Raw genomic sequence first — 23,017 nt, 5'->3', positions numbered from 1 at the left:
GTTTAATCGAGATCTAGAATTTATCACACATATCAATATCACTTCAGCACACATTGCATCGTATACTTGCAAACGGGAGTGTCGTAGAAATCGGTGAGGATCTTTTTGTTTTATTTTGGTATTTTAATTGTTGCACAACTGTTTCATATTTGCTGATTTTAAGTATTCGTTAATCTTTTTTATTTATTGAATGAACTTCTTATCATTATGGCTTCTTGCTCGTATTCTTTAATAAAATGAGTTTAGTGATATGATTATTAAATATGAGTGATCGAGAGTGACACGGTAAGCATAGGCGTCACACAGCCTAGGCAACCACATCGACGTGCGGTAGCGGTACCACTACCAGAATTGGTTCCGCTGCGGGGCAGCACAGTCTGAGGCTGAGCTGGCCAGCGTTCTGTGGGAATAAGGTTTGGAGAGAGTCGTGCACCACACAATTTTCAGTGGCACTTTCATTGACTTTGTCTTGTCTAATCTTGACCATAGTTTTTATTAATTTATACTCAAAGAAATATGAGTCTGACAGTGCAGTGAATAAAAACGGTAATAACTTATCAAACTTAGTTAGGCCCCCGGCCTAGCCCTAGCCTAGGCCTAGATCTAAATTCAAAGGCAAGACTTCTCTGTCTAAGTCGTTCTCTAAATAGTAACTTTAGGCCTAAGTCAGAAAGATTTGTCTTGGGATGCTAAATTCAAACTAGTCTATTGATTCATTGTTTAGAAAATTGATTATTCGTTATAGATTTCATCAGTGTAATTTTCTCTGATTATAGACTATAGTGAGTAGGCCTATAGTACTAACAGTAGCAGCAGTATAGGCCTACACATACATTATCAAAATTTTGATATTTGATTAGTGAGAATTATTATTTTACATGAAAACTTGATATTTGCTCTATTAATTCCTTGATTTCTAATGTATTTTTTTTTCAAGAACATCTATTAATTCCTATTAGTGTTCATGGCTAACTCAAATACATGATCTGTAATGATAGCATGTTGCAAATTATGCAAGTTGACAATAGACAAATGACTCACTCAGATACATATTTGCATATTGGAACAAGTTGAAAATTAATTTTCCTTTGCTTTGTCATAATGATGACATCACTGACACAATTTCCACTGCTATTTCTGGTCTGAAATTGAACCAGGAAACAATTCAACTGAAAAGGAAAATGACAAAAGGAACTATTGACCACTCGCCCTTGGGGACTGTATTTGTTTTGTGGACTACTGAATTCCTGCCAATTCATTACCTCATTCATTAAATCTCAATGCACCCTTTTTGTACTATTCAATTGCAGGTCAGATAAAATTTGCAGCACAAGAAGAGAGATCATAACGAGATTGTAACAGTAAGAAGACGAGATCCTGCCCGCAGCCTGGATAGGCTAAACATTTTACATTGGTGTAGCTTCCAGAAGCCAGATTGGTGTTAATTTTAGAGTTTAAACAAGCACACAAAAACAAAATGGAGAAACCGAACAGAACTTATCTACATGTAATGTGCTTGGGAACGTTAATTGCGTGCTTCGCCATTCACGGGACAACGGCGGCTGGTAACGTTTCGGTGAATATCAATGGGACTATCACATACGCGGATCTCCCAGAAGGACGGCCATACTCCTCGCCCGCAGAGTTTGACGAGGGTAGCTTCCCATTGCCAACAACATGGGATTTTATTGGGAACTTTCTATCATCAGTTTCCCCAGGAGAACCCCCATATGGTAAGTAAAAAAAAAGAAATATTTTGTATTTTAAGAAGGATGAAGGAACTTTTTTGATGATCTTTGTGTTTTTTTTTAATGAATACTCACAAATACAATTGCACTTTGAAATAATAAAAACGATTATTGGTGAGTAAGATGGGGGCAAGAATTCTGTTCCTGTTGAGGAACTCAGCAAAGCAATTTTCTGCTGCATCAATGCAAAGCTGGTATAATGGTATATGATTTAGATAGGAAACATCATAGTGGCTGATCTTTAGATAACAGAAATTACTCTCCAGCCTTTTTTTTTTGGTAGAATGGCTGAGCAGGGATTTGAACTCACAACCTCACAATCATGAGTCTGATGCTCTTTTAACCACAAGACAACATGACCCTCAGAGATGGATAACCATTAACAAAAAAAAACTGTTTGGAATAAACATTCATCTCTGCATTTACTTAGTCACAATTAGGAGGATTAAACTAGTTTGTATACATGTAACCGGTACTTGTTATTAAAAGAGAAGGAAATAGGTCAAGAGAACTGAGAGTATGTTTTCTCTTTTATGGGTTTGCACTTCGCAATTCTAAAAAAAAACAAGATTAAGAAAAAACTCTTTAATAATCAGAATATAAGTACGTAAAGTACAATTACATTGTAGGTAGATTAAAGGTACATGTGTGTAATTAGTTTTCTTTTTAATTTGAAAAAAAACAACAACATGTAGTTTTGAAATGTTTGTGGAGATGAGCTTTAACCATCTGCCCATCTGCAAACAGATAGATTGAAACTGAATAGGAACTATAATTTGCTGATTGAATGGTTGATTCCCTGGGACAAGTTTGAATAACAAAATTGCAAGACCATCTGATGATGCCGCTTACTATGGTTATTTGTTTTATTACATAATACAGTGGTGCTGAAAAGTTAGTGAAACTCATTAGAAAATGAAGTGTTCAAGTACTGCCATATTGTGAAGTCAGGTGGTGAAATATTACATTCAATAAAGTTTGTTTCTCTAGGCTCGCTCAAACGTGGTACATGTAGTGTTGTTGTCTATACATGTACACAATCAGTGCATTTTGTAGTGAAGTTCACTATTTATAAACGACATGTATTGAGCACAACTATATTGAACTTCATATTGTTCCCCTTTTAAAGGTCAAGTCCACCTCAGAAAAATGTTGATTTGAATCAATAGAGAAAAATCAGACAAGCACAATGCTGAAAATTTCATTAAAATCGGATGTAAACTAATAACGTTCTGATATTTCAAAGTTTCGCTTATTTTTAACAAAATAGTTATATGAACGAGCCAGTTACATCCAAATGAGAGAGTCGATGATGTCACTCACTCACTATTTCTTTTGTTTTTTATTGTTTGAATTATACAATATTTCAATTTTTACAGATTTGACGATTAGGACCTCCTTGCCTGAAGCAAAAAATGTTAAAATAATAGATTTCCACGTGACCAGGGAGGAATGAAACTTAATTTCACATGACAATGACAAGAAAATAAAAATATTTCATATAATCAAATACAAAAGAAATAGTGAGTGAGTGATGTCATCAGTTCCTCATTTGCATACCGACCGAGATGTGCATATAACTGTTTTTTTCAAATGAAGCGAAACTTTAAAATGCCATAACTTTCTTATTTTATATCCGATTTTGATGAAACTTTCAGTGTTATGCTTGTTGAATTTTTTTCTCTGTTCATTCAAATCAAGTTTTTTTAGGGGTGGACTTGTCCTTTAATGACAAACACGCAAGCAAGCCTCTCCTCTTTCACCATTCATCAATGTCATCTGCAGTCAATGTACTACTACTGTTTCCTGCTTTTCTGTATTTTGGTGGGGAATTGTACAGGATTATTGATACATGCTGGTTTAATATGGGCATGGCAATACAGAGTACTGCCAACCAGAACAGAAGATTACAGAATTTGCATGCGTAACATATGTCTTGATGATGTCCCTGTGACCTGTTCCTAATCCGTATGAGGCAGCCTGTGAACCTTGGCTCAGATCTTTCTGAGTCACAGTGCGCTAGCTTCTGAGTCAGCTACCCGATCTTGGCTTTCCGACTCTCAAGTCAGCTCAGCCTTTCTATAAAAAAAGTTGTTTCCATAAACATTAGCAAAGTGCATTGATTTAAATACAGCATGGACTTTCCAGATGGGCTGTGTACATCTGCTACAGTTGAGGCCAGAAGTTTACATACATATACACCTGGGAAATTGAAAGAAGAGTTGACACTTGCCAAACATCATAAAATTTCTACATTTGTATATCTTATTGGTGCTATCATGACGAGTTTGATATCAAACGAATGAGTATGTCATGCCCCTTCATCACATTGCTTTGTCATCGGAAGGTGGAAAATATTTTGGTGTCATCCCCCCCCCAAAAAAAAAAATATGAAGACTTGACTAAAAAATCTTCATATTTTAGTCAAATTAAAAATAAAAACTTAACAGAAACATTTCATATATAGTATACTTCTCAACACAAACATTTCATATTACACTTTTTTGTTCAGTGGTGTCACATCATGATAAAAATGTAATTTCTACAAAACGATGTTTGAAAATATATTATAATACATTTGGCATGAATATTACTTTTTTTCTTCACCTGAAATATACTGTACTTAAATCTCAATGGCATCCTTATTATGTGAAAGAGCTTAATACGTTCTTTCATTTGATACCAAATTCTCCATGGTATTTGCATTTATGAGTAAATTTTACAATGTTTGGCAAGCGAACAGATTTCACTGGATTCCATGGGTGTACATGTATGTAAACTTTGGGCCTCAACTGTGTAGTATCGTAAAGTATGTCAATATTCTTTCCAAGCTCATTAAAGGTCAAGTCCACCTCAGAAAAATGTTGATTTGAATCAATAGAGAAAAATCAGACAAGCACAATGCTGAAAATTTCATCAAAATCGGATGTAAAATAAGAAAGTTATGACATTTCAAAGTTTCGCTTATTTTCACAAAATAGTTATACGAACGAGTCAGTTACATCCAAATGAGAGAGTCGATGATGTCACTCATTATTTCTTTTGTTTTTTATTGTTTGAAATGTACATTATTTCAATTTTCACGAATTTGACAATTAGGACCTCCTTGCCTGAACCACAAAATATTAAAATAATGGAATTTCACGTGTTCAGGGAGGAATGAAACTTCATTTCACATGACAATGACGAGAAAATCAAAATATTTCATATAATAAAACACGAAAGAAATAGTGAGTGATGTCATCAGTTCCCTCATTTGCATACTGACCGAGATGTGCATATAACTGTTTTGTGAAATGAAGCAAAACTTTAAAATGTCGAGCGTGATCGGTTCATCACGGACAGACATTTGATAGATTTTGGAAACTTTGAAGGCTTGTAACAAATTAGGAATAAGATGAACAAAGTTCCTTTGTGTTTTATAGAGAAGGGTAGGACAAAGTATGCTGAATGATGAAAAAAGTTTGTTGCCATGGGTACCTACAAACATAGGAATCCACTAAATGTGCCATATCAAATGAAGCAAAACTTTAAAATGGACATCATAACTTTCTTATTTTACACCCGATTTTGATGAAATTTTCAGCGTTATGCTTGTTGGATTTTTCTCTTTTTATTCAAATCAAGTGTTTGTTGGGGTGAACTTGTCCTTTAAAGGGAAGTTCACCTGAAGAAAATTGTTGTAAAAATACTGGAAAATATAATAAAACATATTGGTGAAGGCTTGAGGAAAATCCTCAAAACTAGTAAATCTATTTGAATTTTAAGGTTTTTGATTTGTGATGTCATACATGTACAAATGAACAGCTGCGTCATATGTCATAATGCCAAAATTTCAATTTTTTTTTAGGTTTCAATTCATGATGACAAAGATTTCTTTCTTTCTTTCAGGAGCAGGCTTGAAATGATTTGTCTGTTGATCTGAAGTGAACCAAGAAAATGAAATTTCATTGAGAATTTACTAGCTGCTCACATATAAACATATGTATGTCATATTATCAAGGAATCAAAATTCTAATAATAACTTTTTCATGTGCAGATATGATGAATTTTCCTCAGACCTTCCCCAATATTTGGTATTATTATTATTTTGTTTTTGCTATTTTTACAATAAACTTTTTGTCCAGGGGAACTTTCCCATGAAAGCCCATGTTACTTTAGTACATAGCTTTTAATACTTGTTTGGAATTTGTATTGAAATGATGAAGGGCTGACATGCCCCGAAAATACATGTAAATGAGCCCTGTAATTTGTCCTCAAAATAAAAAAGCCTTTGAAGAGCCTACATGTATATGCCTCTTTCTTTTGAATTCAATATAATGTACTATTTGGGATGAATTTTTTAAATTAAATATTAGGGAAAATATCATTTCATCCGACCCTTATTTTGTATAGAGGTTGTTCAATATTTCATTTGCCCATAAATAAAACATGGTTTGCTGCTTGTATTTTGTTTGATTACCATACACCTGTACTAGTGATTCTTCAGTAAGAGTTAATTTCAAATCAGTGACCTTATTTTGTTTTTTAACCTCTTTTTACATGTAATATAGACTTTACGTTGTTTGAAATTTCATTTCAATAGTAGCAATTGTAATGAGATGTGACAAAAGAAAAATGGTGAGGGAAATGAACATACATAGTATTGTCTTTTAGCACAGACCATAATTGGCATTTGACCAATACACACCTGTAAGTGGTTCTTAGGAGCTTAGTTCCAACTGTAATTCACATGTGTAGTTTGGAAGGGATGTTTTTACAGGGGGTGGGAGGGGGGGGGGGTGCTACTCTTTTTTTTTAGCTCACTTGTTAAATTTTGCCTATTTTGCATTACAGTTTACACAGGACCTTTAATATTGGAATTTCAGGATCATTTTATTCTTTAAATGGTTTGCCAATGCTCTTTGGGGCATTTTAGGGGCAAAGTTGCCCCAAGCTTTCATTTGATTTTTTTCCTGCTGTTTGGAAAGAACTCCAACTCACAATTTAAATGTGAATTCAGACCCGATAGAAGAAGATATACTGATATTCAAAGTTTTTTATTTTCAGACCACTGTAGTGCATAGTTCGGCACATCGTGGATTCGTGCCTACTTTACAAAGATGAAAAGGGATTTCATTTATCATTCATGAAATTAAAGTAGTTTTCAAATGTCAACCGACGATGATCAGGAATGGTGTGGTAATCAAAGCATTATTCAGCTCCGTTAAAAGCATGCACAGGTAGTGAGAGATTCATTTTGATTCACTGATAACCATCGTTGCTGGGCGACAAGAAGATCTGAATGAAATTATATGTTCCAGAGAGCGAATTAAAGGTAAATTATGAAAGTAGTGACAGTAAACACTGATTTCACAAGAAAGTCTGTAAAACCAGGCTTGATTGTCACTATATCATCGAGGATCTACATGTAGATCTGGTACAGTTTAGTAAACTGTACTTTGTGAAATCTTGAAATCTATGCTGAAAAATGTTCACACTGAAAATCATCAACACAGATAAGCACATGTGGGACATTCTATTATTATTGCTTTGAATGTCGAGCCAACGCTTGGCTTGAATCCTGTGCTTATCTGCTAATTTCTCAGCAATTACACAATTTCTTCCAGAATCCTTTGGCACACATTTGTTATTTTTAATATTAACAGACACTTTGGTGGTCATTTCATTGGATTCTGTACGAACTCATTTGAAATCGTTACCACAACCTGTAGCATTTATGTTTAAGCTGGGGCTCGGGGAGTTTTAACCCCCAAATGCTCAAAACAGCCCTGGAAACTATAAAAAAGGAGCTTTGGAAAGCCTCCATTCATTGCAAAGGTTATCCAATGTTGCAGATTTAGTCAGATGGTTGTGAAAAGGCCTACGAAAATGCCTGGAGTGAAGAAATCACATTGTGGGAGAGTGTAGCTGCTGAGATTGTGTCGTCTCATTTTTTTTTCTTTTTTAATTCAGAGATGGGATTTGATCCAGACTCATTAAAGATAAATTCCAGTTCTGGTAACGATCTCAAAATGACTTTTTACAGAATCTAATATAATGACCACCCAAATGTCTGTTTGTATGAATAAAAAATATGTGCCAAAGGATTCTGGAAGAAATTGTGTAATTGCTGAGAAATAAGCAAAATAAGCGCGATTTCAGTCACTTCCATGTGTCTTTATTCCAGCAATAATAATACACTGTCCCACGTGCTCTTACAAAAATGTACATGTATCTGTGTTGGTGATCTTCAGTGTGAATATTTTTCAGCGTGGATTTCAAGATTTAAAAAGTTCAGTTTATGTGACCGTACCAGATCTAGATCCTCGATGATATACTGACAATTAAACCTGGTTTTACAGACTTTCTCATGAAATCAGTGTTTACTGCAACTACTGGCATTTCTCTTTAATTCAGAGATGGGGTTTGATCCAGACTCATTAAAAAAGAAAGAGAAAAGATTTCCCCCAATATATAGAACTTGTCATGTGTCACATACTGGAAAAGACAGAGAGAGAGAGAGGTACAACAGAAGTTTGTTTGGAATATTAAAAAGTGAAGTGAAGCAGATACCTGCATAAGAAAAAAAGTTTTTGCTAGAATATGAAGGCTGGCATAGCAACCAAAACAAAATACATGTGGCAATGTCCTGATTGGAATATAGAAGGAATGACTGTAGTCCGGCAGCCCAGGAGGTTTATTCAACCGAAAGCCGGACAAGCAAATGACCCCATAGCTGGATGGCATGGACCTTGAAGTTTACAAAAATGCATTGCTGCCGGGTTCTATGCGTGGTCTTCCCTCCGAAATGACGTAATATATGATGTCACTACAAAATGGCCCTATTTCACCATTTTTCAGACATTGTACACATAGCATGAAGTCAAGGGAGAATATCTCAGCCAAATCATGCTTGTTTTGTATGAAACTTTCACAATGTATTGTTCGAGTAGTGCACAAGAGATATGCAAAATTTCACGAACAGAAATTATTGATTACATATGCAAATTACGTAATGAAATTTGCATATCATTAGTTTTGGAGATTTCTCGCATAAAAAATTGTCAAAAATCGATTTAGAAATTTATTTTCTTTTGTAGTGTACTTTATTTGATATTTTTTCTCTCAAGCATAATATCATTGTCTTTATCTATATCTCTACTTTAAGAAAATATATAACAGTAATTGAAAAAGACATTATAGACTGTGATTTCAGCCCCCTTTCCAATATGGTGCGCACGTAGAAATCGTGCGTTTTTGGCCTATTTTCACCATATGGCTGACGTGTGCGAACGATATGCCTACTTTATTGATGTTTCCTGCATTTTGCATGATATTAAATCTTCCAAACAACATATTTTCTTCTTCATTATGTCTCTGGTGATCAGTCAATGATTTCAGCAAAATTTGATTGCCCACTGGGCAGTCTATAGGCTACGTTTTCAGCCTAGTTTTCAACAACGAACCTATACCATGTATGACTGCATCGTTGTAGTCGAGTCGGATAAGGGGGTTTCTATGTACCATCAAAACATTTTTCACTCAATGTTTTGGTATTTGCCTAAAGTGTCTAGTTAATAAAACTTGATGTTCCCTTCCCAAAATCGTGTCCAACGGAGTTCAAAATTGATATCTTTGGCGGCCCTCTTGGACATTTTTAATGAAAATCAATTATTTTCATATTTTATTGCACAAAGTCTGACAATGGGAAATTTTAAATCAATACGCATTTCACTAGGATTTGGATAGTAGAAATCGGTTGAAATTGTTTTATGAATAATCCGGTTAATATATTAAAAAAAAGAATTCATCAAAAATTTTGAACCAAAATGTTCAAGTGCATTGACATCTATCTGTTTCATCTTGCATCCGATCGCCTTTGTTGATGTGCCTAACATGCAGAAAATAACGTACTTGGCGATCGATAGAAAGGTATGTATTACTTGTATCATGTGTATGAGGGTAAAAGGCATTTTCTACACAAAGCAATTTTTATGATGATTAAATCTCTTGAAAAAGATAGAAGTTCGAGGCATTGCTCTGCATTTTCATTTTGCATGCAATTACTCTCGGGCACCTTAAAGCATAGTCCCACAAGAACCAGTAAAATGTTACATACAGTACCATACCATTATCCATAGCTTGACTATTATGATATCGTGCTTTTCGGAGCCCCCAATGTGGTAACATTTTGTTTTGAGTATGTAATTTTTTCCTTTAAATCACTTTTCTCTATCAGCTACATATAAAGAAATTGGGGCATAGCAAAGCCTAACCCTCAGGGGGCTGCCAAAGTCACCCAATCTTTTAGTCGTATCTTGCCAGTTTCTCGGAAAATTAGTCATTTTGAGGCAAACAGTGTTTCTGCCTTGCGGTAAAGCCCTTGTTTTTGTTTTGTAACCACATAAAGATGACAAAGTAGGATCTTCTTTATCAGTTACATATGTCTATTTTCATTCTTTATTGTAAAAAAATGCAATGTTTGAGCCCCCAATCAGACAAAAGGGCATTTCTGCTATATAGTAAAGCTAGCTTTGATTTTGGAAACCACTTTGAAATAAAAGAAGAGGCATTTTTTTCTATCAGCTACATGTAAAAAAAAGTGCGGTACATCGACTGCTACCTTCTTCAGAGGCTCCAAGATTGGCAGATTTTCCCCATATTGGAAAAAATATGGAAAAGGGGTGGGTGACTTTCGGAACCCCCGGAGGGGATAGACTTTGCTGTGCAACCATTTATTAGCAGCAGAGTGAAGAAAGTCTACTCCTTTAATTCCATGTAGTTTCAAAAGAATGAAACTGGCTTCACCATATAGCAGAAACGCTTTTTGCCTGAATGGGGGCTCGAAAATAGCACATTTTCCCATAAACAGGTAAAGTATGGAAAAAGGGTAGGTGATTTCGGCGACCACATAAGGGGGGTATGTTCCAATATGCCAACACCTCTTTATATGCAGCAGATAGAGGAAACTCTACTCTTTCGTCTCCATATAGTTTAAAAGCAATAAGAGTAGTTTTACTATATAGCAGAAACACCTTTTGCCTCAATGGGGGCTCGAAAATAGCATATTCTCCCCCAAAATAGTCAAATTATGAAATAGGGTAGGTGATTTTGGTGACCCACTAAGGGGGTATGTTCCAATATGCCAACACCTCTTATATGTAGCAGATAGAGGAAACTCTACTGTTTTGCCTCCATGTAGTTTAAAAGCAATAAGAGTAGTTTTACTACATAGCAGGAACACATTTCGCCTCAATGGGGGCTCGAAAATAGCACATTTTCCCATGATTTTGCAAATTACGTAAAAGGGGCAGGTAACTTTAGCAGTTCCAAAAGGGAGTAGGCTTTATGGTACCAGCACCTCTTTATATGTAGCAGATAGAGGAAACTCTACTCTTTCGTCTCCGTATAGTTTAAAAGCAATAAGAGTAGTTTTACTACATAGCAGAAACCCCTTTTGCCTCAACGGGGGCTCGAAAATAGCATATTTCCCATAAATAATTAAAATATGAAATAGGGTAGTTGAATTTGGCGACCCCCAAGGGAGGTATGTTCCAATATGCCAACACCTCTTTATATGTAGCAGATAGAGGAAACTCTACTCTTTCGTCTCCATATAGTTTAAAAGCAATAAGAGTAGTTTTACCACATAGCAGAAACACCTTTTGCCTCAATGGGGGCTCGAAAATAGCATATTTTCCCATGATTTTGCAAATTACGTAAAAGGGGCGGGTAACTTTGGCAGTTCCTAAAGGGGGTAGGCTTTATGGTACCATCACTTCTTTATATGTAGCAGATAGAGGAAACTACTCTTTCGTCTCCATATAGTTTATAACTCGAAAGAGAATATCGATGACTCATTTGACATATTTTTGAAATATTTCAATGATTGCTTAGATTCTTGTGTTCCTTTAAAGAAATATCGAAATTACGACTATAAACGTGTTCCAAAACTACCATGGGTTTCAAAAATGATATTAAGGTCTATCAATCGGAAAAATAATCTGTATGTTTCTTATATCAAATCCAAATGATGTTTCACGGAATAGATACACGTCTTATAAAAATACCTTAACAACTACTCTCCGAATAGCAAAAAAGAGGTTTTATTCAGAAAAATTACAATCATATAAAAACGACCTTAAAAATACATGGAAAACAATAAATGGGGCTCTAAACAAAATTAACAAATCTAGTGCTGTTAATAAATTATGTGTAGATGGAAATATGGTTGAAGATACTCATTCTATAGCAAATGAATTTAATTCATATTTCTCTCAAATTGGACCAAAGTTAGCTGGAAATATTATCCCTGTAGAAAATTCGTTTAAGGACTTTTTGGACAAACAAAATGATAATTCAATATTTCTTACTCCAGTTCATAGAGAAGAATTACTTGAGATTGTATTTAATTTGAAAGCAGGAAAGACACCCGGATATGATGGCATTACAAATATAGTATTGAAAAACATTATACATTCCCTTGCTGATCCCCTGCTTCATATATTTAATTTATCATTGCAGCTTGGCCAGGTTCCAAAGAAGATGAAAATAGCTAAAGTTATACCCATTTTCAAGAAGGGGGACCAATTAATTACTGGTAATTATCGACCAATATCTTTGTTAACTTCGTTCTCAAAAATTCTTGAAAGGATCATTTATAAAAGGACAGTTGCTTTCCTTAAGAAATATAGTATTATATGTGATAATCAATTTGGTTTTAGAGAAAAACATAATACAACTCATGCTATATTGACATTAATAAATAAAATATCTACTTCTTTTGATAATTCTGATCATACTGTAGGATTATTCCTTGACTTCTCAAAAGCGTTTGACACAATAGATCATGAAATACTGTTATGTATGCTATCAAATTACGGTATCAGAGGGACAGCTTTACAATGGTTTAGGAGTTATCTTACTGATAGAATTCAGTTTGTTACAGTAAATGAATCAGAATCTCCAACAAGGCCAGTTTCCTGTGGAATTCCACAAGGTAGTATTCTTGGCCCCTTGTTATTTATACTTTATGTTAATGATATGAAAAATTCATCTCATGTTCTCTCATTTATTCTCTTTGCTGATGATTCCAATATTTTCTATACACACCATGATCCACATGTACTTGTGAGCACTATGAATACAGAATTTAAAAAAGTAACAAACTGGATTAAAGCCAACAAATTGTCACTGAATCTGCAAAAAACTAATTATATGCTTTTTAGTCATTCATTGAAACATCTACCGCATCAAATACTTTTAGATAATACTGAAATCAAAGAAGTGCAAACAACAAAATTTTTAGGTCTAACTATTGATAACAAGCTTACGTGGAATGCTCATATCAACAATACTTGCAAAACTGTGTCAAGAAATATTGGAGTCATCAATAAGCTTAAATACGTTCTACCAGCACAGGCGCTATCCATGTTGTATTGTGCATTAATTCTACCATATCTTAATTATGGAATTCTGGCATGGGGTAATGCCTCTCAAACGAGACTAAATAAAGTCTTGTTACTTCAGAAAAAAGTACTGAGAATAATATGCAATATGTCCTTTAGAGCTCATACGGATGAATTGTTTCGTCAGAAACGTATCCTTAAAATTAATGACCTGTACCGCTTGCAACTATTCCAATTCATGTATCAGCTAGATAGAAATAGTGTACCTAATGTCCTACAAAAGAAATTTATGAGAAATAATACTTTACATTCATATAATACGAGACAATCAAATGACTATCACTTACCTAAAAGTAAAACAGTATTTTCTAGCAAAACTGTATTTTTCACAGGACCAAAACTCTGGAATTCTCTGGACAGAGAAATGAAAGAGGCAGCTAGTCTTATACGATTTAAATTACTCATCAAAAAATTTCTCCTGAATTCTTATTGATTCAATCTAATATTTGTGAACTTCATACTTATCCACGGTAGTTTTGAATATTTTTTAAAGTCAATATTTAATTTTGTATATAGTGTAAATACATTTGTGTTACAGTGTTTATATCTATATAATTTTATAAAATTTTGCTGATTATTTTACTCTATTTGTATCATATTACCCTTGTAAAGTTTTGATAGGGGGTCTACATTTTACAAGCTCTGCTTTTTAGTAGGCCCCTCCACTTTTTTAATTTCATTGCTACGTTTCAATCCTGTATATGTTATGCATTTTTTTTTTCATTGTAAACATGATTACGAAATGTACTTTGATCATTGTGGAATATGAATATATCAATAAATAAATAAATAAAGCAATAAGAGTAGTTTTACTACATAGCAGAAACACCTTTTGCCTCAATGGGGGCTCGAAAAATAGCATATTTTCCCATAAATAGGTAAATATGGAAAAAGGTTAGGTGAATTTGGCGACCCCCCAAGGGGAGTATGTTCCAATATGTCAACACTTCTTTATATGTAGCAGATAGAGGAAACTCTACTCTTTCGTCTCCATATAGTTAAAAAGCAATAAGAGTAGTTTTACCACATAGCAAAAACACCTTTTGCCTCAACGGGGGCTCGAAAATAGCATATTTTCCCCTAAATAGTTAAAATAGGAAATAGGGTAGTTGAATTTGGCGACCACCCAAGGGGGGTATGTTCCAATATGCCAACACCTCTTTATATGTAGCAGATAGAGGAAAGTCTACTCTTTTGTCTCCATATAGTTTAAAAGCAATAAGAGTAGTTTTACCACACAGCAGAAACACCTTTTGCCTTAATGGGGGCTCGAAAATAGCATATTTTCCCATGATTATGCAAATTACGTAAAAGGGGCGGGTAACTTGGGCAGTTCCCAAAGGGGGTAGGCTTTATGGTACCAGCACTTCTTTATATGTAGCAGATAGAGGAAACTCTATTCTTTTGTCTCCATATAGTTTAAAAGCAATAAAAGTAGTTTTACTACATAGCAGAAACACATTTTGCCTCAATGGGGGCTCGAAAATAGCATATTTTCCCATAAATAGGTAAAATATGGAAAAAGGGTAGGTGATTTCGGAGACCCCCTAAGGGGGTATGTTCCAATATGCCAACACCTCTTTATATGTAGCAGATAGAGGAAACTGTACTCTTTCGTCTCCATATAGTTTAAAAGCAATAAGAGTAGTTTTACCACATAGCAGAAACACCTTTTGCCTCAATGGGGGCTCGAAAATAGCATATTTTCCCATGATTTTGCAAATTACGTAAAAGGGGCGGGTAACTTTGGCAGTACCTAAAGGGGGTAGGCTTTATGGTACCATCACTTCTTTATATGTAGCAGATAGAGGAAACTCTACTCTTTCGTCTCCATATAGTTTAAAAGCAATAAGAGTAGTTTTACTACATAGCAGAAACACCTTTTGCCTCAATGGGGGCTCGAAAAATAGCATATTTTCCCATAAATAGGTAAATATGGAAAAAGGTTAGGTGAATTTGGCGACCCCCCAAGGGGAGTATGTTCCAATATGTCAACACTTCTTTATATGTAGCAGATAGAGGAAACTCTACTCTTTCGTCTCCATATAGCTAAAAAGCAATAAGAGTAGTTTTACCACATAGCAAAAACACCTTTTGCCTCAACGGGGGCTCGAAAATAGCATATTTTCCCCTAAATAGTTAGAATAGGAAATAGGGTAGTTGAATTTGGCGACCACCCAAGGGGGGTATGTTCCAATATGCCAACACCTCTTTATATGTAGCAGATAGAGGAAAGTCTACTCTTTTGTCTCCATATAGTTTAAAAGCAATAAGAGTAGTTTTACCACACAGCAGAAACACCTTTTGCCTTAATGGGGGCTCGAAAATAGCATATTTTCCCATGATTATGCAAATTACGTAAAAGGGGCGGGTAACTTTGGCAGTTCCCAAAGGGGGTAGGCTTTATGGTACCAGCACTTCTTTATATGTAGCAGATAGAGGAAACTCTATTCTTTTGTCTCCATATAGTTTAAAAGCAATAAAAGTAGTTTTACTACATAGCAGAAACACATTTTGCCTCAATGGGGGCTCGAAAATAGCATATTTTCCCATAAATAGGTAAAATATGGAAAAAGGGTAGGTGATTTCGGAGACCCCCTAAGGGGGTATGTTCCAATATGCCAACACCTCTTTATATGTAGCAGATAGAGGAAACTGTACTCTTTCGTCTCCATATAGTTTAAAAGCAATAAGAGTAGTTTTACCACACAGCAGAAACACCTTTTGCCTTAATGGGGGCTCGAAAATAGCATATTTTCCCATGATTATGCAAATTACGTAAAAGGGGCGGGTAACTTTGGCAGTTCCCAAAGGGGGTAGGCTTTATGGTACCAGCACTTCTTTATATGTAGCAGATAGAGGAAACTCTATTCTTTTGTCTCCATATAGTTTAAAAGCAATAAAAGTAGTTTTACTACATAGCAGAAACACATTTTGCCTCAATGGGGGCTCGAAAATAGCATATTTTCCCATAAATAGGTAAAATATGGAAAAAGGGTAGGTGATTTCGGAGACCCCCTAAGGGGGTATGTTCCAATATGCCAACACCTCTTTATATGTAGCAGATAGAGGAAACTCTACTCTTTCGTCTCCATATAGTTTAAAAGCAATAAAAGTAGTTTTACTACATAGCAGCAACACTTTTTGCCTCAATGGGGGCTTGAAAAAGCATATTTTCCCACAAATAGGTAAAATATGAAAAAGGGTGGGTGATTTCGACGCTTCCTGAAGGGGTATGCTTCAGTATGCTAGTAGCAGATAGAGGAAACTCTACCCTTCTTATCTCCATGTAGTTTAAAAAGAATGAAAGTGGCTTTATTCCATATCAGAAACGTTTTTTGCCTTAATATGGGCTCCAAAGTGTCATATTTTCCAATAAATGGGTAATAATGGTATTTGCCCTTTAACTAAGCAAATAAAGACATACATATTGTCATGAAGCGTTACAGTATTATCGGTATATTATATCCTCTTTCGTGTCGAATGCTGATATTTTGAAATAGTTGTTGATGTTAATGATTGAACAGATAGATATCAATGCACATGCAAATTTTTGACCAAAATCATGCCCATTTCGGGATAAATTTTATTTCAAAATATATCATCAGAAAACGAATTAAATCGATTTCTACTATCCCAATCATAGAGAAATGCGTATTGATTAAAAGATTGTCCCATTGTCAGACTCTGTGCAATAAAATATGAAAATAATTGATTTTCATTTTAAAAAAGTCCAAGAGGGCCGCCAAAGATATCAATTTTGAACCCCGTTGGACACGATTTTGGGAAGGGAACATCAAGATTCATTAACGAGACAGTTTAGACAAATACCAAAACGTTGATTGAAAAATTGAGTGAAAAGTATTTTGATGGTACACAGGAACCTCTTATCCGACTCGACTACAACGATGCAGTCTTACATTGTATAGGTTCGTTGTTGAAAACTAGGCTGAAAACGTAGCCTATAGACTGCCCAGTGGGCAATCAAATTTTGCTGAAATCATTGATTGATCACCAGAGACATAATGAAGAAGAAAATATGTTGTTTGGAAGATTTAATATCATGCAAAATGCAGGAAACATCAATAAAGTAGGCATATCGTTCGCACACGTCAGCCATATGGTGAAAATAGGCCAAAAACGCACGATTTCTACGTGCGCACCATATTGGAAAGGGGGCTGAAATCACAGTCTATAATGTCTTTTTCAATTACTGTTATATATTTTCTTAAAGTAGAGATATAGATAAAGACAATGATATTATGCTTGAGAGAAAAAATATCAAATAAAGTACACTACAAAAGAAAATAAATTTCTAAATCGATTTTTGACAATTTTTTATGCGAGAAATCTCCAAAACTAATGATATGCAAATTTCATTACGTAATTTGCATATGTAAACAATAATTTCTGTTCGTGAAATTTTGCATATCTCTTGTGCACTACTCGAACAATACATTGTGAAAGTTTCATACAAAACAAGCATGATTTGGCTGAGATATTCTCCCTTGACTTCATGCTATGTGTACAATGTCTGAAAAATGGTGAAATAGGGCCATTTTGTAGTGACGTCATATATTACGTCATTTCAGAGGGAAGACCACGCATAGAACCCGGCAGCAATGCATTTTTGTAAACTTCAAGGTCCATGCCATCCAGCTATGGGGTCATTTGCTTGTCCGGCTTTCGGTTGAATAAACCTCCTGGGCTGCCGGACTACTGGCAATTCACTGAAATTATTGTTTTTAAATTGCATTCAGACTACATGTATGGACTCCTTTTAAATAGAAACACAGATTTCAAAGACTCTTTTTTATAGTTCAAAATTCAAATGATGCTTTTCATTCATTTATTTCCATTTAATGTTTGAAATATGAATCAAGTTGTTTACATATTAGGATCATGAAATAAAATGGTGAGAACATATGAAATTGCATGTATGAAACTTGAATCTGAGCCATTATTTGAATATCAGTTTCTTAAATTCTGACTTTTTTGTAATGTTGCAATTTCCTTGTTAGATTTTGGAGAGAAGAGGACCGATGGTCATGAAACCCTGTAAAAATTTGATTTCCTCATCATGAACGGTAGTTTTAAAGTCTCGAATTTTGATATCCATGTTTTTTTTGTATTAATCTATTCTTAAACAACATTGAAGGAAACAACTGTGTATAATTATACTGCTGTCTTTAATTTTCTCTCATTGTGAGAACATGGACTTGTTACAACATTCCTGTTTTATTTTTAACCTATTTCATTAATTTTTTTTCTGATTATTTATTGACAGATATTAAAACTTATTAAGCCTTGTCAAGTGCAATACACTGTATGGCTTCCCTCTCATGTAATTGCTTGAGAATTGGATTTATGATACTTTTTACATCCATCTGAAAGTTAATTCAAACTTTGAAAATTGAATCATCTTTAAAGGACAAGTCCACCCCAACAAAAACTTGATTTGAATAAAAAGAGAAAAATTCAACAAGCATAACACTGAAAATTTCATCAAAATTGGATGTAAAATAAGAAAGTTATGACTTTTCAAGATATCGCTTTATTTCACAAAATCAGTTACAGCTACATCCAAATGAGAGAGTCGATGATGTCATTCACTCACTATTTCTTTTGTTTTTTATTGTTTGAAATATGAAATATTTTGATTTTCTCGTCATTGTCATGTGAAATGAAGTTTCATTCCTCCCTGAACATGTGGAATTCCATTATTTTAACATTTTGTGCTTCAGGCAAGGAGGTCCTAATCGTCAAATTCGTAAAAATTGAAATATTGTATAATTCAAACAATAAAAAACAAAAGAAATAGTGAGTGAGTGACATCATCAACTCTCTCATTTGGATGTAACTGGCTCGTTCATATAACTATTTTGTTAATGATAAGCGAAACTTTGAAATGTCATAACTTTCTTATTTTACATCTGATTGTGATGAAATCTTCAGCATTTGTTCTTGTCTGATTTTTCCACTTTTGATTCAAATCAACATTTTTCCTAGGTGGACTTGACCTTTAATATTTGTGTATTTATTTAATTTTGTAGCAGGCTTATATTTCTGCATTTTGATATGAAAAATGCAAGGTCACTTGGCATTGATGCAGTGTATAGAAAAAAAACATGCTCATAACTTTCTCATTGTTTGTCCGATTTTTCTCAAACTTTTGTTGATCTGTTTCTTAGATTTTTCTGTTTTCACACAAGCTATCTCGTTCCTAAGGTTTCATTCTTCTTTAATCTCTCCATTATGATCACATCAAATGAAACTACCGCTGCACAGATCCACTGAACAACCGACATGCTGTCCATTATTTATCCAAAAACTAAGCAGCAATTTTAAAAATGATAATTAGAATTAAAAGGGTAGGGCTGAGCGAATACCACTCTGCAATGAAAGGCCACAGGTCTGGTATAAGTCATCCAATGTGCGTTGATGCATTCTTTATGATAGATACGGTCTGTGTCGTCACAACACAACCAATTGTGGGATATCGGCTTCAGGGTATTTGCATTCATTGTAAAGGTGCTCAATATTGATCGATATGCGGATTTCTGCACTGTCTTGACCACCATGATGCTGACTGCATGTTTGTATGTCATAAAATGTATAGTGAATTTATGTACCTATATTGTATACATGTAGCTTCAGCTTAACATATTAATGGATGAGCAAACAAATACATTGGAGTCTCTCTATCTCTCTTTTCCATATTACAAAGCCCAACCTTTTATCTTTTCCATAAAAAACCCTGACTTGTTCTTTCATATTGTGAGCATTCTTTTAGATAAAAATGTTGAATTACTCTGTAGTTCTGCATTTCAAGGCCTACATACATGTACACATGTACATTTATCATGGGGGAGGGTGGATCTTTTTATAGACACAAGTTCACAAACTTTTTAACAGGGTACATATATAAATTACACACATCAGAAACTGGATGCGTTTGTCTTCAAAATTAATTGGTTTATTCCATGCAAAGTGCATTGTTGAATTAGTATTTCTGACACATTGATTGGTAATGAGGAAAGGGATGTTATGCAATGGAAAAAGGAAAAGGTAATGAAAAGAAAGGGCCAGTGGGTATACAAAGCATTTCAGCTGTGTTGAAAGGGGAAGTTCACACCAACAAGTTTATTTGAATAAAAAAGATAAGAATTAAACAAACCTATTGCTGAAAATTTCATCAAAATCTGTCCATGTACATGTACACATGTATGTAAAATATGGGGGGGGGGGGGACTTTACGAGTGGATACCATGCGCAACCAAAAAAACATGTAAAAAGGATGTCTTTTTCAAGATACATGTAGGGCATGTTGCGTACGTAACGTGATAAGGGTGTCAAAAACACTAAAATAATGAAAAAAGGGTATTTATTTTTGCTAGGAAATCTATGTGTTTAGGGTCAAATTTGCGAGGGTGTTAAAATATCGCTGTACAGTACTTGAATAGGGGGTCAATTCAGGAACTTGCCAAGAGTATCGCTTTGTTTTCAATACTTGTTTAGGGTATGATGGTTTCATACGCCAGTACTTGTTCACGGGTGCATTTTCAGAAAATGGAAATTACGTGTTTAGGTTGTTTTTGGAGACGTAAATGGAAGTGCAATTATGCCAATCCTGTCGAGGTAATTTTAAAGTTCAAATTTCAATGTTTACTCCCACATTTCTGTACACCCCCCCATAATCAAATCAAATCAAATTGCAAGATATATACATAAGAAATTGAAGCAAATACAATATAAATATAGCTGAAGTGAGTGTAAATACACAACAAAATGTTTTAACTCATATAGAAAAACAAACAAGCACAGAACGGACACATGTGGGGAAAAGGAGTAACATGTAATCCAAAACAAAATGTAAATAAAAGATTGACCCAAATCTTGCAAAGTACTTGACATGAACATAGGCTTTAAATAGAGAGCCTTGAGAGATATAATGATATTACCATAAAAGTAAAGTTTTTTTTTTCTTTTTATCATTATTACTCTTTTGTTCATAAAAAGATGTTGAATTGTTTGTTTTGCATAAAATATAAAAAGAATGCATGTAAAAGGAAAAGAATCATGTACAATAATTTGATTCATCATTATTTTGGTTCATATTATTCATAAGGGTTCCTTTTATTCTCTGGAATAAAAAAGAAAAAGAAAGGAAAAAAAATTAAGGTAGAGTTCATAATTTTAGGATCTATCATCATATGTAGTCATTGTTATTTAAGCTGACAAACCTGAATTATCCAGGCAACTCTCCTACTACATGTAAATAAAACTTTTTATGAATATAAATTCATATTTGTATCTTATTTCATTTCAGAATTGATCAACGCCATCATAGGAGACCCTTCAAGTATAGATCTTTCCTTGCTCACGGGTAATATCACAAGGGTAAGGTTATGCGTTTAATAGAGTTCATTTTGACAAATAATTCAACAAGTACATTTTCTTTATCTTTATGATTATTATTATTTGGTTGTTATTATTATTATAATTATTATCATCATCATCATCATCTTCGTCATCATCATCATCATAATGATAATAATAGCAATAATTATAATAATGATGATCATGATAATTTATCATCATCAGAATGCTCATCATCATCAGTCTTATAATTATTATTATTTATCGAGTTCATGTTGACAAAAATTACATGTTTTTATCTTTCAGTGAAAGTATTTGTTCACAGTCACCCTTCAGAATGATGTTTTCAAACTTTTGTTCAAAATTTAATTTCACATTTTTGTGTGAGGTGTATTATATTCTGCATGGTCTCTCACTCTTCTTATTACCTGTTAAATGACTTCAAAATCTAATCCCTTTCAATTTTCAGGCACTCTAATCAGCTTAATATGGATTATATTCTCGTATTTTATTCGTACAAGCATGGAATGTGTCATCCAACATCCTACATGTATTAATCTGTCAACAAAATATTTTTTTTTTTCAATTTTCACCTCCAGTACCAGCGAAATCTGATGGGCTTCGCGATCTGCTTTGTCCTGGGATTGCTCTTTGTTCTCATCTTTCCCATCGTAGCCCTTTGTTTCTGCTGTTGCCGATGTTGCTGCAAGAACTGCGGTGGCAAGATGCACATGGATCAGAAGGACAACTCCTGTTGCCGAGTGATGATCTACTCCATTTGCCTCCTAGCTTCACTCGTCTTTGTCTTGTGAGTATTTACTAATAAATAGAAAAAATATTACTTGAAATATTGTTATTTTTTTGGGCAGTGCCCACCATCAAAAGTAATGATTATATGTGATGGTTTTAAAGTAATTAAAAAAAAGTAATAATAAAATAAAAGGAATGATAATATGAGATGGTTTTTATAGTAGTCTTCAGGCATAGACCCCCAATTGAAACCCAATTGAAACTTTGATCAACTAGTGGGTCTTCACACTAGACTAGCTTGTACAAAACTTGCTATTTCAATTTCTGAGCGAGACAGCCTTCAGTACTCAAGCCATTGGACATGTAGGATGCACATTCAGACCCCTTAACTTGAGTTAAGGGTTTGCACAGCAGACAAATTTTTTACCGCAATTTCTTTTTCTTTGATAAAGAGGAGGAAGAGAAGATGAAGAAAAGGACGGGGAAGGAGGATTGGAAAGGAGTAGGAGGAAAATTTATTGAAAGAAGATTTAAAAGAAAGCATAACATTTTGTGTGCATTGGAGAGTACATATCAGTATAAAACTGTCCAGCAAGCACGAGCACAGACAAAAAAAAATATAGAGAGAAAATGAGTTTCTAATTGGATAATGCAGGCAGAATGCTGTCAATTTTAAGCCATGAAATTCAT

General features: G+C 34.3%; 1 protein-coding gene across 2 annotated transcripts in view; it reads left to right on the top strand.

Annotated features, from left to right (window-relative positions):
* The window catches only part of LOC121424990 (prominin-1-like), a 58,618-nt gene continuing 35,601 nt past the window's right edge, over window positions 1–23,017 (top strand). For both annotated transcript variants that reach the window (XM_041620903.1, XM_041620902.1), the window contains exons 1-4: window positions 1–93; window positions 1,311–1,733; window positions 21,528–21,598; window positions 22,177–22,385. In XM_041620903.1, the coding sequence (XP_041476837.1) occupies window positions 1,478–1,733; window positions 21,528–21,598; window positions 22,177–22,385 (536 nt within the window). In that variant the 5' untranslated portion in view covers window positions 1–93; window positions 1,311–1,477. The remainder of the gene's footprint in view (window positions 94–1,310; window positions 1,734–21,527; window positions 21,599–22,176; window positions 22,386–23,017) is intronic.

The sequence above is a fragment of the Lytechinus variegatus genome, chromosome 12, assembly GCF_018143015.1.
Source record: "Lytechinus variegatus isolate NC3 chromosome 12, Lvar_3.0, whole genome shotgun sequence".
Lineage (NCBI taxonomy): Eukaryota > Metazoa > Echinodermata > Echinoidea > Temnopleuroida > Toxopneustidae > Lytechinus > Lytechinus variegatus.
The sequence above is the reverse complement of the archived record's forward strand: the minus strand, read 5'-3'. Positions and strand labels throughout refer to the sequence as shown.